We start from the raw sequence: 17760 nt of genomic DNA, 5'->3' as shown, positions 1-17760 counted from the left end.
TAAAACCCTAGTGAATATCCCCCCATGTGACATGATTGATGTCTCATGCATATGAAGTTTGCAAGGCATACATGATGAGTCAAGCATAATGGACGAATGCGATATGCTATGAGACTCATGGATTGAGCATAAGGTGTCTGCTGGGATAATAATAATGCACAAAGGTCGAGTATGATGAATTATGATGTATAATTTTACCAGTTGAGGCAATAATGATGTTCTGATAATTTGGATTGGCGAGGTTGGTCTAATGATATTACTCGATCATTTTTCTGATATGTCATGCATTGTCGAATGACAAAGTAGGAATTAGAGTATTAATAAATATTGAATGATCAATGGTTGTCCAATTAAATATTGGATGATCGGCCGAGTGATGGTCGTCCAAATCATGTTATTTTCGGACAGTCGAGCAACAAAAATGTTGGTAGCAAGACCGAACATTAAATATTAATTAAAATATTGATAACTGGATCAATATGAAAATTATTGATGTTTATCAGAATTATCATAAATCTAGAACTCTAATTTTGGAGAACTCTGGATCCTGAAGATAGAGAGTTGTCCAATGTAGCAGGAGAAATATCGACCAATCAGTGGGCATGAGAACCTTGGCCGTTGGTGGTGGATAGATGGTTGAGCGTGAGAATTGTCCAACTGGTGGAAAGGGGTTCACCAAAATATGAATAAATATGGGGATTTTAATAAAGTGCCACACTTCTCATTTCATGTTTAAGAAAGTGCCACTATTTTTTTCAGAATTTATTTAATGCCATACTCTTGACCTTTTCCATCCAGTTTTTTTCAAGAAACCGTTAGCTTTCGTTATTCCTTATATGGCAGTAATCAGTCTTAGTAAAAGACATTTAAACCTCCCAAATCATCTAACTACAACTGTTTCGAATCAACTTAGTAGCATGAATCACTACTACCGAGTGGAACTGTAATTAGAACTGGTTAGTGAACTCAAAGGGAACTTCTATCGAACAGGTGATGTGCTTACTGATGGTGAACTGTGGACACATCTCTGTTGTGTTTTAAGAATCCTTTACTACCAATCTTCCCTGCAAATATGAATACGATAGAGACCCAACAATCAAAACATACACAATCTCTATAATGTCACCGATCTAAGCTATGCATCTTATAAAATTAACGACAATAACATTTTATGTCGACTGTGTTGATGGAAGCACCCGAGATTAAATCCTAATTCTCGGCAACTCAAAAGATCACCTCCAACTTCAGATTCATCTTCTTCATCTCATCAACTTCATCTCTCTCAATTTCTGCCATTAACCTCTATATTCCCTCTGTTGCAGGAACAGGTCCAAGTGATCTTTCGAGCTTAAAATCTACCAAATCCAAAACGAGTTCACACTCTTGTCTTGTATCTTAATCAACTGCTGAAAACCCATCTTAGCCATTTTGAAATCAGCCACCAAATAATGGCAACATCAGATCCATTCCCTACCAAGTCTTGACCCATATTACCACCATATTTAGGGGAATCCTCTAATTGATGTTTACAAACTATAATTGATCGGTTGAAATTCAAATAAACATCAATAAGTTGAATTGATGAACCCATGGATGAAGAATAAGGTACTGTTAGAAACGATGAAAGGGAATGGAGGGATAGGGTAGTAATTGCGTCTCCAAAATTGTTCTTAATCACGTGATAAATGGACTATGTCAACGAGAATTTACCAAAAACGTGGGCCCATACGGAAATGATAACAGAGATAGCATTTTATATATTTTGAAAAAAAACAATGGCATTTTGTTAAACCGGAAAACGAAAGTGTGGCACTTTATTAAAATTCCCAAGAAATATCCAAGATATGGAGAATTATCCAAAGTTGGAAAATTCTCCAAAAATAATGAAGAAACGTGGGACCGGCCGGCCATGATGGCCAAAGGACCGGACAGTCCGGTCATGGTGGTGCACGGGCCACCATGTCCCATGTGCGTCCATTCCTGAGAGTTTCAGGTAATATTTTGGACACTAGTGCAATATTTTGTATTTTCAGAATAGTTTGATCTTGACCGAAACTCTTGATTTTTGCATGAATGATCAATTAGGGTTTTCTATTCACACGTCCAATATTTTAGGATATTAAAATATTATTATTGGTACAAAAACCTAATAGTCGTGGGACTAGACTTTTTGGAGAATTGAGCAATATTTAGAGAAATATGGAAAAATAATAGTTTGCATGAGTGTGGGAGATCAAGAGTTATGAAATAATAATAACAATAATAATAAAATAAGGGAATTGGAGAGGCGTGGCCGGCCCGTCTCATGCGCGCCTTTTTTTTCTTCCTATTTTGCATAGCTCTTCGCATTTCCATATTCATCCATATTTCTGGATGCTCGTTCATGCATTATTGTTAAGTACACCTGCACCATTTTCTCTGGGCTTACTTGGTGGTGGCCCATATGCCCGAAAGTTGAATATCTATTACTAATCCATGAAATTCAGCTGAGAAAAGCCATGAATTGAAGTAATGAAATATTATAATGAAAGTAGAATATTTTCTAGGAATTAAATTGATGAATATTGCACTAGAATTAGTTAATTGATGGCTATATACTAGCAGACAATCTGTCTAGGAGCATTATATTTACTCGAGAGTCAAGATAGTAGAAGCATCATACTCGTTTGAAATATTTATTCTGCATAGTCAGGGAACATTTGCGACATCCTGAAGACGTTGTTGCTCTATACTAGCGGTCAATCCATGTAGGAGCCGCTGATTCTACACAAAAATGTGTACTGGAATTGCTCAGTATAAATGATGAAATATGCATAATATTAAAAGCTCAGCTGAGAGGTTTTAATAATTGCATATTCATGCATGCTCTGAAGAGGTTAGATACTCAGTCAGAGATCATGGCGACATGAGCTTTCATGTCGAGATTTTGAAATATGAATTCCGTGCATTCGTCTGAAGCTAGGTCAGAAATACACAAAATTATGATTTTACGATATTAGCCTCCGTCGAAAATCAACCATCAACATTTATGTAGGTATTGTTGGATTTCTTTGATTATGTCGCTTGTTGCCTGATAAATCGACGAATTACCTACTATTAGCATGGCTATATGATGAACAAATTCCTTAAGTCAACATGACATTCATCAGACTCCAGGTCTGCCCACGTCATTAACCATTCGAATCAAACAATTTTGTTTTTATATGTAACCTCATTTGGACCTATAACTGAGTATCTAAAGGTTTATTCGGAGTACAATTGCATCTTTAGTTTCTTCATTTTTCTTGTGTGGCTCTTCAATTGAGAATCAGAATCAAAGCAACGTAAACACCTTCTTCTTAGTGAGGTAAAATTCCCCAATATTAAATTTCTCACTGGAATCTCTCATTTTCCTGAAATCTCTGGAAATCCTCCTTCTTCTATATAACTAACAGTTTAAAAGGAAAAGAAAATCAAATTCAAGATCTTAAGTTTTACATATTATTATTGGATAACGAGTAAGCTAACTCTACCTTCCATGTCAAATTCTGTCGTATTACGTTATCAAAAACTTGGATAATGAATAAGTTAAACACTACCTTCCATATCAAATTCTGTCGTATTACACCATCAAAAACTCGAACCTGAAACCTCCCGAAAACAAAACATTGAACCTTTTGAGCAACGAGTATGACTGGCCGAGCTGGCTACGGTTTTTGTGGAGTATCAGGGTCTTCTTTTTGCATAGTCAGTTAGAATCATCCATCTGATCACATCCCAGCACACATCTCAATAAAATCCCACGACATATTGACAGCCAGCCAGAGTGACGTGTTAATTACGTACTAACCCTAGGATTTTCGATGTGTACACTGTAAATTACTTAATGGCGGAGAATTGATTATCCTTTTCCTGAGTTCTGTTGAGGCTGAAAGTTGTTTAACTCCTTTTTGGCTCCTTTCGGACATTTTCGAGATGAGCAATATCTGACGTGTAGTACTCTTTATCTTCAATTTTTTTCTCTGTCCCTCTGAAATCCAAAATCTACCATTCACTAGTACTTGTACTGTTATTTTTCTCTGATTTAAAATTCCCCAATAGATCCATCTATCCATCTATCAAATTAACTTGCAGGTGGGATTCATCCAAGGAGATTGGTGGTTGACTGATGGGGAGTGAATCAAATTCTACTCCAACTACTCTTACTGATGATAATTCACAAAATCCAGGTATTAATTTTCTTTGTTTGGTTCATCTATCTTTTCAATTTGTGTTTTAAATTTGTCGACTTTCTAGGTCAGTTTTAGAGTATGTTCAGACATTGTTAGCTGTAGTTTAAGTTTGTAATCTATAATTGTTGAGAAATTGTTCCTGTTTTGTTGTTTTAGGATGTATTATAAGAGCAAACCAAAGTATTTACTTCTGTAAAATATCATGGGTTGTAGTTGATTGTTTGTTCTAGAATATTTGGTTTAGAATTTGAAACCCTTAATTTCTATGTCTATTTAGTATTTAATGTTTTTGCATAGTTGGGTACATTTATTTGGTTATGTCTTCAGTTTTCTCCACCACCTGGAGAAGGGGGCTAATTAGAGGCTTAGACAAACTTCTTTGAATTCCCTCCTTCATCACTTGTTTGAATTCCCACCTTCTTGGGGGAGCCATCCAACACAAACTGGATGGTTTCCCTAGATTTTAGTTTACAGTTTATTGTTTAGAACCGAGTATTACTGCATACAGAGATCTGTTTAGTTGTCACTGAATTATACAGTATTAGTTTTAGGTGGGATTTGCTTTTGCCCAAGTCAAATGATGGAGAATGGTATGGGGTTTGTTGCATAATTAGATTACTCTGTGAGAAACACATAACTTGTCCCCGACATATGTTCTTTTAGATATTCAAAAAAAATATTCCTGGATTCCAGAATCTTTATTGTACATGGATATAATATTACCTTAACTTCAGGATCAGATCCTCTAAAACCATTGGATGGAGCTGAGCAAGGTGCACCAGGGGAGACCACAAGAATTACTTCACCTCCTTCTGTTTTTGTCAATACAGAACCAATAAGAGAGGATCAAGTGCAAAATGCTGTTAAATTTCTGTCACACCCAAAAGTTCGAGGTTCCCCTGTCATGTACAGGCGATCTTTTTTGGAGAAGAAGGGACTCTCTTGCAAGGAGATAGATGAAGCTTTCCGTAGAGTGCCTGTAAGCTAAATTTGTTTCCCGCTTTTTACTGCCATTCAGAATATTTAGCCTTTAAACTTTATTCCTTGCTTGCACCAATGAACTTGACAAAAGGAACTTTTAGTCCAGAATTCTTTACTCAAGCCATGAGCAATTTCATGATATTCTTTGTATTACAGGATCCACCCCCACCAGCTACAACTACACCGGCAGCTATCCCAAATAAAGGTATGAAGCTGTTAATAATTTCTCATTACAAATAATTGAGCTATGAAAGCTAGTATGGACCTTCTTATATGCTACAAGAAAAAGTCTTTGAGCAGAATCCTTCTTGGTTACCTGGTGTGACTCTCTAATGTGTCTACTAATTTGATTATTGGTTTCAGATGGCCAGTCAACTTTACCTATCAATTCGCAGCCTCAGGTACAAGCACAAGCTCCACAGCCTGCAGTTCCTCCCCCAAGTGGCGTGGTTTCCAAAATGCGAGCCCGATTTCACTGGTCTCATGCTATTCTTGCCATAGGCTTTCTTGCTGCTTCAGGAGCTGGTACTGCACTTGTTTTTAAGGTATCATTCAAGCTTCTCCTTAATATAACTTACTTTAGCCCTCTTGCACAAGATAATATAACCCATGCATGGATATGAATTCAGGATATGGGTATGAGTTGCAAGATGAATTTTCAGTTACTGGATTTATATTAGATAAAACTCTTCATTCTTCTTCTATCTGATTCGACATTTCTTTTGTAGAATGCTGTTGTCCCTAGATTGAAGTCTTGGATCCGCAAGGTCGTATTGGAAGAAGACGGTGATGACTCACTAGAGAAAAATACCTTAAAGCCAAACCCAGCTGAAGAGGCAGCAGCAGCCGCAAAAGCTGCTGCAGCTGCAGCTTCAGATGTAGCTAAGGCGAGTCAGGAAATGTTGAACTCAAAACTTGAAGGTGGGTTTATCTAATGAATGATTTGAGGCTTCAGTATTGCCTATGTATATATTTTCTCGCCAGTTACTTGAATTTGTGACCTTTGCATGTATTTCTCAGAAAGAAAATACCAAGAGGCCTTTATGAATATGATGGATGTCCAATTGGGGGAAATGAAAAACATGAGTAATGCTATCCGCAAATTGGAAAGTTCAAGGGAAGCAATTATCTCGTCAAACAACCATATAGAAGCAGTTAGATCTACATCAAGGACTGGTAAGTAATTTTATCATTTAGAGAATTTGGAGCATTTGGTAATTCCCTTGGGTTAAACAAATAAAAATATATTTAAAGATACAAGGAAAACAGGTCTTGTAGTTTGAATTTTTGAAATAACGACGAAGGAATAGCAGCAAAGTTGTCACTTTGTATTGTAGGGCTCAGTTCCTTATGCTCTCATTTCCTGTTAATCTATTCACCATTTCTTTTTGCTACTAATGTGCAGGACCAAGCAATACCCAGTTGATGAATTCTCTGTTTGACCAAGACTATGAAACAGTCTCTTACTCAGGTTTAAAGGTAATTTCCCTAAATCTTTATAAAGAAAATAGCAAACTAAGATTCTTATTTTTAAGTATGGATCTACTTCTGCGCTTATCTATGTCTATTTCCTTTTCTCAAATAGTTATTTTGATTCTATAACAATGTTCTTTTTCAGCAAGCTACAGCAAACGGCATAGCAAACATCGACTTAGGCTCAGGTTGTCTTTTCTGGCGAAACACTTGATTTTCGTCTGATATAGAACTAATCATCTGTTCGCAAATTTCCCACCTGTTTAGGTCCTTACTCTTATATGTTATGGCCTATCTGCAGGTAGACCTCCATCAGCACCTGCCTCTACAGAGCCCTCTGTTGCACCACATCCTAAATCTTACATGGAGGTATTTATACATTTTCTCCGCTTTTATTCTGTGGTATCTGATAACTTCTCGATCTATATGACTGTCGCTTCAGTATGGAAATAAGGTGGCCACTGAGGATACTAGGCAATCATTACCATAATAGACACCAATTACTTAACTGCTTGGCTACACAACCTTTGAAAGTGATTGATTCGTGTCTTGCATATCTAAAAAGTAGAAACACATCCAACATATGGTTTGTGAACCAAGAAATCAGTCTACAAAGTCCTGGAAATAAGCATAATATTTGATCAGATAAATAAAGAGTTACTTTCTCGATTTTAAATATCGTCTACAATGAATATGAATTACAAAAATTTTGTGTTGCAGATCATGGAAATGATACAACGAGGGGAGAAACCTCCTGGAATCAAGGTAAACACCATGTGCCCTTCGGTTTTCCGTATTCGTAATTGACCAAAATTTCTATGAGTTCAAGTAAACATAATCCTTTTTTTTCCCGGCTGGGAATTGTAGGAGATCAATGATTTACCTCCAAACCCTAATCAGCCCCCATCTAATCCTCGGTTAGCTCCTAGAGTCAAGGTTTGTCTTCTGAGTTGTTTATCGTATTCTCTTTCCTGATTATCAATTTAATCATTACATTCAAAAAATTTAAAATTTGAAATGGATTACCTGACTTTTCTTCAGCCCATGACGACGGGTCAATTTAATTGCTAACTAGGGTTTTTTCCTTGCTGTGTCTTTCTTATCTACAGCCATGGGAAACAGCTCAAGCCCAAAATGGATCATACTATACTGAGGGTTCAAACATGAGGTCACAAGCTAACTTGCCCACATCTCAGTTAAATGGTGATGGTATGGAGCCTTCATGGCAGCGGAAAAATGTCAGGATCTCAGAATACGAAGCTGAAGACGAATCAAAATCATCCTACCGTGCACCGGCCACTGAGCAGGTGGTTAGGCGTGCATGGGTTCCTCCACAACCCCCACCTATTGCCATGGCTGAAGCAGCAACAGCAATTAGACAGCCAAAACAAATAATTCAACCAGCGCGATCAGATGAGGAAAAGCTGATTGCGTACCCTTCGGTTGAGGTCGATGAGTTGCAGAGGATCACAAAATTAGCTGAATCCGGGGGACAAGTTGAGATCAATGAGGTTAATGCAGATGAATCTCTATCCGTAGTTCGAGGAGACCAAGAGGTTGATGGTATTGAGGCTATGTGATATGCATGTGATAATAGGATGGAATTGTGAAATCTCAGCTGATTTTGATGTGAGAAATACAACCCTTGATGTATTAACAGTAATAATAGGGATAGGGAAATAGATCATACTTTCTCATGGTCTGATCCTAGTTTCAGAATATTGATGTCATGTAGTAATTACTAATAAATGTGTCGGATTGTTGTTATCTGATGCTCATTTTACTGGGTTGCGTCAATGTGCGTCCATTGATTAGATTTACATTACTAAAAATCATCGCTGTGCTTCGACTCCGTCGGCACAAAAACGGGTTCTAAATTTTAATTGATGGTCCTGTCCGGTGGCACACCTGAATAACACTAACAGCATGTTCATTTCAAGGAATTGGATTCCCTGGATTCTAATTCCTAGGAAATGCACCCAATTCTTTGAACCGAACGGTGCAAATGAACTTTTTGTAATTAAGAATTTTGATTCTTTAGGAATCCAATTCCCTCCAAAATAGTATAATTTCATTGCATTGGTCCAATAGTGCATTGGAATTGGATTCCGGAGTAAAAACAAAGATCATTGAATTACCTCAACCGAACATGAATTTTTAGGATTTGAATTACATTCCTTGGAATCCAATTCCAAGAATTTGGATTACCCCATAATTGAATTCTTAGATTTCCAATTCCCCCGACCGAACGGGTTGTAAGGCCAATGATTTGGCCGGGAAAAGAATAGGGAATAATACTATAATTGTTGGAAAACGATTAATAAAAAAATAATTTTTTAAAATTTTAATAAAAAATTATAATTTATTGTTTTATTTTATGAATGAAACTTTTTAGTCCCACATCGTGGACGCTCTAAGAAACTATATAAACCTTTTAGTCCCACATCGGGGAGTTTTTCTTCTTAAGTTGTATTTGTCAATTATATAAACAAATTCACTATTTTTGTAAAATCTATGGGAAAGGGGTTGCTCTAGATTCAGAGGGACCCCCAAGGGAAAAAAATATTTTATATTGTTGTCTCAAGCGTTCGAGATTTTCCTTTATGGTTTTTTCGGAGTTGCCAAGCTCAAGTTGAGCATCTACTACATATGCTAGTAGTAGGTGTATTAGGGTGTTTTATCCTGGAGATATCCGTCCTGCGAGGGATATAGCATCACTCTTGAGTGTAGACGGGCGCTAATGTCTTAAGGGAAACGTGTTGAACACGTGACTCACTCTGTTTTTCCAAAGTTTTGCCTTTTTGCTGTTGCAGAGATATAGGGAGCTCATTTGTTTCATCAAATCGATCACTTCTATTATAAAGGAGCTAAGTATCAATAACTTTTGCTTATTTGATTTTTCCTTGTTTTTGATTGTTGCACCCAACAATCTTAAGACATTAGAATTTGTAATAATAAAAAAATGGTTGGTTGGTTTGTGAGTCATGGATGTTAATTGTGGAGTGAAAAACAAAAACGAATTTTTGGTCAGCTGTAGAGTTTCGAGTTTATCTCTTAACCTAGAAGGAATTTCGATGAACCCTTTTGACACAAAGTAGTAGACATCCTGTTATTTACCCGCGTAAAATTTCAGAAATTTTGGAGTTTTAAAAGTATTTTTTTTGATATTTTACAAAACTGAGAAACGTTCCTGAGTTGTTAACTAAAGTAGTTTTTATGGGGTAACCATGAGTTTTTTGATATGGTGGTTTAAACGAAGTTTATAAATCTAGATATTATCTTCAAAACTCATATTTTATCTGAACTAAGGTTTGTGAGATATGGTGTATTAGGTGATTGGGAAATTACCGTGTCCGTGGTCAGAGTATAAACGAAGTTTGTGACATGAAATTGAAAAGGAACATGGCTACCAGGCGCATGTGGATGAACACAAGTCTTCCAAAGCTGACAAAGGCGAGAACATCAAACACAACTCTAAGCATAGTCTTCATAATAAAGGTATGTTTCGTAAAACTGAATCCGACATTACTTTAATTAAGGGTGATTGTTATGTTTGTAAAATTCCTGGCCATACGGCAGTAAAGTATAGACAACGTAAAACCTTAATAAGTAGAAAGTTAATGCTAATTTAGTTGAAACAAAATGAACCATGATGTCGGAAGTTATTTTAATAACCAATGTGAGAGACTGGTGGGTGGACTCTGGAGCCACTAAGTATGTTTGTTGAAACAGAGACTTGTTCACCTCTTATCAGAGGATAAGGGATGTCGAAAAACTCTATATGAGTAACTCATCTGCGACAGAGGTTGCATAAAAGGGAAAGGTCGAGCATAAGTTCATATCTGTAATATTCTCACACTGAATGAAGTTTTCATGTTCCGAGCATATGAAATAATATTGTATCTTGTTCTCTTGAAGATGGTAAAAGATTGAAGATCTTAATTAAATGTGGAAAACTTGTTATAACTAAGGGTATTGATTTTTTAGGCAACGGTTATAGGACTTAGGGTCTATATAAGTTTGAAGGAAAATCTGATGAAGTGAACATAGTTGATTCTTGTGCTTTCTTTTGTGTGTCTTTGAATGTTTTGCATGGTAGACTTGGAACCGTAAAATTATAAGTCAATGTATAAACTTCCTAGCATAGGCTTCGTACCCAAATTTAGTTTGGATCTTGAACACAAAAGTGAAATGAATATGCTATAAAATCTTTTAGCACAAATGTTCATAGTAATTCTAATCCCTTAGAATTAATTCAGTTAGGCCTAGTTGACATGAGTTCAACCCAAAACCACTATGGTAAAAGATGGTTTATAACTTCCGTAGATGATTGTACGAGGTACTATCTTGTATAATTGCTTAAGGATAAGGATGATGCCTTAGAAGCCTTAAGATGTATAAAATTGAAGTTGATAACCAATTAGAAGCCTTGAACATATTAATTGTATCCTTAAGTAGATCATAATTACCATGTTGATTAGTTCAGGATTACTTGCGGTCTTGTGGGAGGAGGAAGTCCTCTTAACTAGTATATCCTGAATATAGTACCCTTAAGGATCAGATGAAACTCCATATGATTTATGGAAAGGTAGATGACCTTCTTATGAATATGTCAAAGTGTGGGGGTGTTTGACTAAGATTGTCATTCCTCTTCCTAGAAGTACTAGATAGAAACCAAAAATGGTGATTGTGTCTTCATATAAGGTATGCTGATATACTTCTACATATAGATTTTTGGTTGTGTGTTCTGATTTTTTCATACTTTTGGTGTGATTTTTCTGACTTTGTTGTGAATACTATTACATAATCTAGGGATGCTGAGTTCTTTGAACATGTTTATTCTTAAACCTGTACCTCATTGGAGATGTGTTGTTGATCCCCTAGATTTATTTTCAAATAGTCATAACTTATCTTAAAGGAAGATGAAGTTAAGGTTGAGCCTAAGAGAAGTAAAACAATTAGACTTGAGACTTCTTATGAAGCCGACTTCATAACATGCCTAGCTAGTCTAAGCCCTGGACTTGTAAAGAAGCCTTGATATCTACTGAAACCCCATTCTGGTAAGAAGCTTCATTTAGTGAAATGGACTCAGTCCGTCGGAACCTGACTTGGGAGGTTTATAGTTTACCTCCAGAGAGTAAGACCATGAGATGTAAATGAGTCTTTAAGAGGAAACATTAGGTATATGGAACTGTAGAAAAATATTAGGCTAAGTTGGTAGCTAAAGGCTATAAACTAAAAGAAGGTGTATATTTCCTTGATTCTTATTCACATGTGACGAGATTTACTTCGTTGAGATGCTAATTGTTATTGCTGTCATAAACAAATTAGAGATACATCAGATGGATGTTAAGACAGCTTTTCTAAAATCGTGAATTAGATAAAGAAATTTACATAGACCAACCTGAGGACTTTGTAGTGAAAGGTTATGATGACAAAGTTTGTAAGTTGAACAAAATTTTGTATGGTTTATAAAATAAGCACGTAAACAGTGACATGGAAAATTTGATCATGTGATAATGTGTAGTGGATTTAAGTTAATGAATCTGACAAGTATATTTACAAGTAACTTGTTAAGGATGCCTGTGTGATTGTATGCTTGTATGTTGATGATATGCTTATACTTGATACAAACATAGATGTGATTAATTCCACTAAAAACATGCGCTGAATGAGAACGTTGACTTGAAAGACTTAGGCCCTGTTGATGTAATCTTAGGGATGAGGATTAGAAAATAATCTAACATATGTAGTCTTAGTCATTCTCATTATTTTGAATTTGTGCTTAAGAGATACAATCAGTGTGATTGTAAGCCTTCTTGTACTCCGTACGATTATTCTTGTAGACTCAAGAAAAAAGGGTAATGGAGTATCTTAACTTGAATACTCAAGAGTTATAGGATGTCTGATGAATTAATGAACTGTAAGAGTCCAGACATTGCCTATATTGTGAGTAAGTTAAGTAGATATAATTATAGTCCAGAGCAATAGCATTCATATGCACTGAGTAGAGTATTATGGTACCTAAAATACTCTATTACCTTTTATTTGATTTATCAAAGGTATCTTGATGTCCTTGAGGGACTTTGTGATGTAAACTGGATAGTTGACTCAAAGGAGTCTAAGTCTACGAGTGGATATGTTTCACTCCAGCATCAGAGTTTGATTTTGGAAGATTTACAAACAAACATATATTGCTCAATTCATTATGGAATCTGAGAGTATTGAGTTAGATAAAGCACGAGAAGGGGCTGAGTGCCTAAGATGTTTTTTAGAAGACATTCCTCTCTGGCATAGGCCTGTTCCAGCTATATCTATACATTGTGTTAGCCAAGATATAATAGCTAAAGCTGAAAATAACTAATCTCAATCGGCGTTATTTCCATTGATTGGATAAAGTCCAAGGAGAATATCGCGCAATCTTTGACGAAAGGTATATCCCAAGAGATAGTTAGAAATGCATTGAGGTGGAAGGGGCTTAAGCTCATAAATTAAACTTGCCATGAAGGATACTCAACCTTGCTGACTGGAGATCCCAAGATCAAGGTTTCGAATGAGACAACTAATTTGTGGTGGGTAAAGGTAAACACTATCAGAGAATTTTATTCTCTGTCCCTTCCCTATGGTGTAGACGTGATAGTGTGACTGCATGTGAAGGATGACTTTTAAGAAGTCTTAACGAGTTCTATAGTTTCAATTTAAGATTGAAGTGGGGTGTAGCAGTAACACTCTTTATGGAAACTCACCTATCTGAATGAGGAAGTGGGCCGCTTCCTATGAGAATATGAGATTTGATTCTCTAGAGCATTCTGAGAAACAAGATATGTCCAGGGCCAAATTGGACAAAACGGCACGAGCTTGGCAGCAATCTTGGAGATATCACCCGTGGTTGTTATCACGAATTACATCAAATGCTAGCAGTTCAAGACATAGTTCACTGTCTCTAGCAAGTAATTCCGGTAATATCTCACTAAGCAAAGGTTCAAGACCTCATGGACACCTCTGCCTAAAATGGTATTTCCTGCGCTTTTTATGTGATTTTCGTTTTGATGGTTTTGGTATTACTGGAACTTAGGACCTAAAGGTCACTAAGGGTTCACTAGTTCATGCTTTTTCACTTTGGTGAAAGATACCTATAGTCTCACCATGTGAGAACTAAAGATGAAAGCTCTCAATACTATTATGATTTATGCAATCCATAATATGACCCTGGGGTCAACACACTTTAGTGTGAGGGAGAGGACGTAGAAATGACTAGTATGATTTCAACACTTGCACGATCAGTCTGTTTGGATCGTGAGGTTGGGATGTTGATTTACCAAGATCTATCTGTGTTTTCATGTTTTATTGAGTTTTCATTCATGTGGGGGATTGTTGGAAAACGATTAATAAAAAAATAATTTTTTAAAGTTTTAATAAAAAATTATAATTTATTGTTTTATTTTGTGAATGAAACTTTTTAGTCCCACATCGTGGAGTTTCCAATTTTTAGTAGTTTTAAGAAACTATATAAACCTTTTAGTCCCACATCGGGGAGTTTTTCTTCTTAAGTTGTATTTGTCAATTATATAAACAAATTCACTATTTTTGTAAAATCTATGGGAAATGGGTTGCTCTATATTCAGAGGGACCCCCAAGGGAAAAAAATATTTTATATTGTTGTCTCAAGCGTTCGAGATTTTCCTTTATGGTTTTTTCGGAGTTGCCAAGCTCAAGTTGAGCATCTACTACATATGCTAGTAGTAGGTGTATTAGGGTGTTTTATCCTGGAAATATCCGTCCTGCGAGGGCTATAGCATCACTCTTGAGTGTATCCGGGCGCTAATGTCTTAAGGGCAACGTGTTGAACACGTGACTCACTCTGTTTTTCCAAAGTTTTGTCTTGTTGCTGTTGAGGAGATATAGGGAGCTCATTTGTTTCATCAAATCGATCACTTCCATTATAAAGGAGTTAAGTATCAATAATTTTTGCTTATTTGATTTTTCCTTGTTTTTGATTATTGCACCCAACAATAATACTGTAATAAATCAGTAGTATTACAGAAAAGCCAGCATCCCCAAAACGTCACGTCTCTCTGTTGTTCTCATAGTCATTTTCCATAGCTCATCCATTTTTCTCCCACTTCTTTAATGCCTCTTCAATATCACGAGACGTCTGTAATCAAAGTATTCAACACAAGGTTTTAGAGTAAGAGAGATGGAGAGAGATGGAAGTCTCAGTTCCCAATCCCATCAAGCTATCTTTCTACTATAGAATTGCTGATCAGCTTATTACCCAGGTTTTGTTTTCTTCATATTTTAGTTTTGACTGAAAATTTTCATTCCGTTGATGTATAATTTTGTGGTTTTTTTTATAGGCAAATCAGTGTAGAAATGAAAAGAAGATAACTGATCTTTACTGGACTATCAACAGATACTGCAGGTACATGCGTCTCTTCATTCATTTTTTTTTCTTTATCGAATAATGAAGACTACAATATTTGAACGGAAATTTGATCACAAATGTTCATGTATATTTGTTTATTGTAGTGTTTATTGACAGTATATGCTGTAAATTTTCTGCACTGTTTGTGTCCAGTTTTATGTAAAACAGTTATTGTTGGGTGCAAAGTGCAAACATAGTAGAATTCCTGTTATTTGAAACCCTAAGGTGTCAAACCTTTCTAGCACATTTTGAATCATTTTGGGTAAAATAGTATCTTCATCGCGGTCGAATGAGAGTGTGTTTGTTCTCTATGTGCAGTTTGGTTTCTATTATAGCTCGACACCAAAGTTGTTCGACCTACTCTTCTGAAGAAAAGCTTCATCATAGTAAGGTATAAAATTACCTCATCAAAGTTATTATATTACCACTGCAATAGGAAAATTGGTATATTTTTTGCTTTGATTGTGCGGTTTGAGATTGTTCCATTGTTGATTCTCTTTTTCACCTGAAATGTGAAATTTCTTGGATAATAATTTGGTCAGATATGCGAGGAGTTCACCGAACAATTGGAACTTCTGAAACCTCAACTGGGCTGTATCTCTTTGAGTGAACGTGATCACTCCCCTCCAAACAGTGATCAGAGGTATTAACTTAACTTTTCTTTCTTTTTTTCTGTATGATGTTGCTCTTTGGGGTACTGAATTTTGAAACTAACAGAACCAGTATCACTATAAATAGTGCTTATTTTCTACGCCATATTCCGGTTTCAGCATTGTCAGTAAGGGAAATATTGGGTTGACATCTGCTACTACAGGGACCTCTTGCAGTAGTTGCTCATCGCCTTCTTCAACCTTCTCAAACGCAGAGACTGTCTGCATCGTCAATAATCATCTTGTTACTCAATCTTTCCCCTCTCGCGCTCTTTCATTCGTACACGATATGCCCTGTGGTTCCGGTGTATCTCACGTCGATATTGCTGAGTCGACCCGCGAGTATTCAAGATATGCTTACAAAGACATACACATTGTAAGAACAAAAATTTCTTTGTTGTTCAATAAGCTTCCAAGGTTCCTTCCTAGAATTCTTTCCTAATGAATGTCCTCTTTAGTGAATGATGGGTGAATACTTTTTAACTCCCCCAGTCAGCAAGATTGATGGATGATTTTATGGAACTTGCTAGTGACAACACAAAACAGGATGTGGAGACCTGTGGTATTCTTGGTGCTTTTCTTGTAAGATCTCAACACTTTCACATGGATCCCAAGCTTAATTTGATGCATCTCCACTGTTTGTAAGAGATAGGATGGTTGAGTTTCAGAAGTACTTGAGTGATTATCTGCTTTGTATTTCCTATGTACAGAAGGACAATATATTTTATGTGACGACCTTGATAATACCAAAGCAGGAGGCAACTTCCAGTTCGGTAAGCTCCCTTGAAGTTCCCTGTTGTGGTGTCTGTCTCTGCAATATATCACCATTCTCCGAAGTGCTGAAATTTTTATCGACTAATCAATCCATTGAGTATAACAAATGGCAGTGCCAGGCTAGGAATGAGGAAGAGATCTTTGCCATACAAGATGAGCATTCCCTCTTTTCTCTCGGATGGATCCATGTAGGTACCTTTAGCTTAGTCAATTCGTGGTTGGTTATATTCCACCCTTACCGAATCTTACTTCAATTTTCAGACACACCCTTCTCAAACCTGTTTTATGTCATCCATTGATCTACATACTCAGTTCTCCTACCAGGTAACTGACATGTTGGTATTTTACAGTTGCTTATATGCTTTCATTGTGCATGTGGAGCTATTTACACGCTGTATTGGTTGTGGCCAGGTCATGCTCCCTGAAGCAATTGCTGTAGTCATGGCTCCAACAGATCCCTCAAGGTGCACTTGTGTTGCACCGTAATGTAATTATCAGCTATATAAGGTTGCTAAGATGTGTTCATGCTGTGCCTGGTCCAAAATCTGTTTTATTAGTGATCCATGACGTTATATAATGATGAGCTGCATACCCTGAAACTAACATATCATGTTCCCCCACAGGAACTATGGTATATTTCGACTATCCAACCCAGGGGGCATTAATGTCATCAGGGAGTGCGATGAGAGAGGTTTTCATTCTCATCGAGAACCATCAGATGGGAGTCCCATTTATGAGGAGTGCTCCAATGTCTATATCAACCCAAATCTCAGGTTGGAAAATTTTGATCTACGCTGATTCAAGGACAACTTGAATGTGAAAGAAAGTGTGTTGCTCGTTGAGTCCAGAGCTCCATAAGAACCACCAAAGAAGGCTAAGCAAGGATATTCACCTGTTTTTTTCGCTATTGTAATGTACATGCGACTTCTCACTTCACTCTTTGCCGAACTGCCAAACAAATTGTAAGATAACATAATTGTTTCTTTGTCGGTGTATTAAATGGTAAAGACCAGACGGTTCTCAAATTGCATTTCGACTTGTAGTTGCGTATATGACTACTCAAGATGCGAATGAGAATCAGGCTTATGAATGTAACTTATGGAAGTGTACTAATAGCAAACATAATGTTCAGATTAATTTTGGGGTACACCCAGTTCATATTTTTTAAAGATAACGCATCCCAAAGGAACGCCTGTTCCGTCGAGGCACCGGTTAGGCCTAATAATACAAACGTCAAATGGAATTG

General features: G+C 36.6%; 2 protein-coding genes across 8 annotated transcripts; both read left to right on the top strand.

The window, feature by feature from the left end:
• Positions 1 to 3839: 3839 nt before the first annotated feature.
• On the top strand, positions 3840 to 8462 carry LOC113300044 (peroxisomal membrane protein PEX14-like). 5 transcript variants are annotated; one of them, XM_026549188.1, is made up of 13 exons: positions 3840 to 3972; positions 4114 to 4208; positions 5042 to 5190; positions 5349 to 5397; positions 5556 to 5737; positions 5921 to 6113; positions 6213 to 6368; positions 6598 to 6671; positions 6811 to 6853; positions 6967 to 7034; positions 7386 to 7430; positions 7533 to 7601; positions 7775 to 8462. In XM_026549188.1, exons 2-13 carry the CDS (start codon positions 4148 to 4150, stop codon positions 8243 to 8245), a joined length of 1560 nt encoding a protein of 519 aa, XP_026404973.1. In that variant the 5' UTR covers positions 3840 to 3972; positions 4114 to 4147; the 3' UTR covers positions 8246 to 8462. The 5 variants fall into 5 exon arrangements, with proteins under 5 accessions (XP_026404973.1, XP_026404970.1, XP_026404971.1 ...); XM_026549185.1 differs by having other exon boundaries at positions 4946 to 5190; XM_026549187.1 differs by having other exon boundaries at positions 3890 to 4208.
• Positions 8463 to 14737: 6275 nt separating this feature from the next.
• LOC113300042 (AMSH-like ubiquitin thioesterase 2) lies at positions 14738 to 17618 on the top strand. 3 transcript variants are annotated; one of them, XM_026549181.1, is made up of 11 exons: positions 14738 to 14944; positions 15023 to 15087; positions 15409 to 15481; positions 15633 to 15733; positions 15861 to 16116; positions 16233 to 16322; positions 16451 to 16513; positions 16628 to 16702; positions 16776 to 16838; positions 16926 to 16978; positions 17138 to 17618. In XM_026549181.1, the coding sequence occupies exons 1-11, from the start codon at positions 14873 to 14875 to the stop codon at positions 17310 to 17312; spliced, it is 1086 nt and encodes a 361-aa protein (XP_026404966.1). In that variant the 5' UTR covers positions 14738 to 14872; the 3' UTR covers positions 17313 to 17618. The 3 variants fall into 3 exon arrangements, with proteins under 3 accessions (XP_026404966.1, XP_026404965.1, XP_026404967.1); XM_026549180.1 differs by having other exon boundaries at positions 16451 to 16702; XM_026549182.1 differs by having other exon boundaries at positions 16451 to 16702; positions 16926 to 17021.
• Positions 17619 to 17760: the final 142 nt, after the last annotated feature.

The sequence above is a fragment of the Papaver somniferum genome, chromosome 7 (genome assembly GCF_003573695.1).
Source record: "Papaver somniferum cultivar HN1 chromosome 7, ASM357369v1, whole genome shotgun sequence".
Taxonomy (NCBI): domain Eukaryota; kingdom Viridiplantae; phylum Streptophyta; class Magnoliopsida; order Ranunculales; family Papaveraceae; genus Papaver; species Papaver somniferum.
Note: the sequence above shows the minus strand (reverse complement) of the source record. Positions and strands in the feature narration are given on the sequence as shown.

Coding starts and splice junctions, on each gene's coding strand:
- LOC113300044 (XM_026549185.1), top strand. CDS start 4,148: ATGGGGAGTGAATCAAATTCTACTCCAACTACTCTTACTGATGATAAT. Junction 5,398..5,555: donor GGCAGCTATCCCAAATAAAG/GTATGAAGCTGT, acceptor TATTGGTTTCAG/ATGGCCAGTCAACTTTACCT. Junction 6,114..6,212: donor GTTGAACTCAAAACTTGAAG/GTGGGTTTATCT, acceptor TGTATTTCTCAG/AAAGAAAATACCAAGAGGCC.
- LOC113300042 (XM_026549180.1), top strand. CDS start 14,873: ATGGAAGTCTCAGTTCCCAATCCCATCAAGCTATCTTTCTACTATAGA. Junction 15,088..15,408: donor ACTATCAACAGATACTGCAG/GTACATGCGTCT, acceptor CTCTATGTGCAG/TTTGGTTTCTATTATAGCTC. Junction 15,734..15,860: donor CCTCCAAACAGTGATCAGAG/GTATTAACTTAA, acceptor TTCCGGTTTCAG/CATTGTCAGTAAGGGAAATA.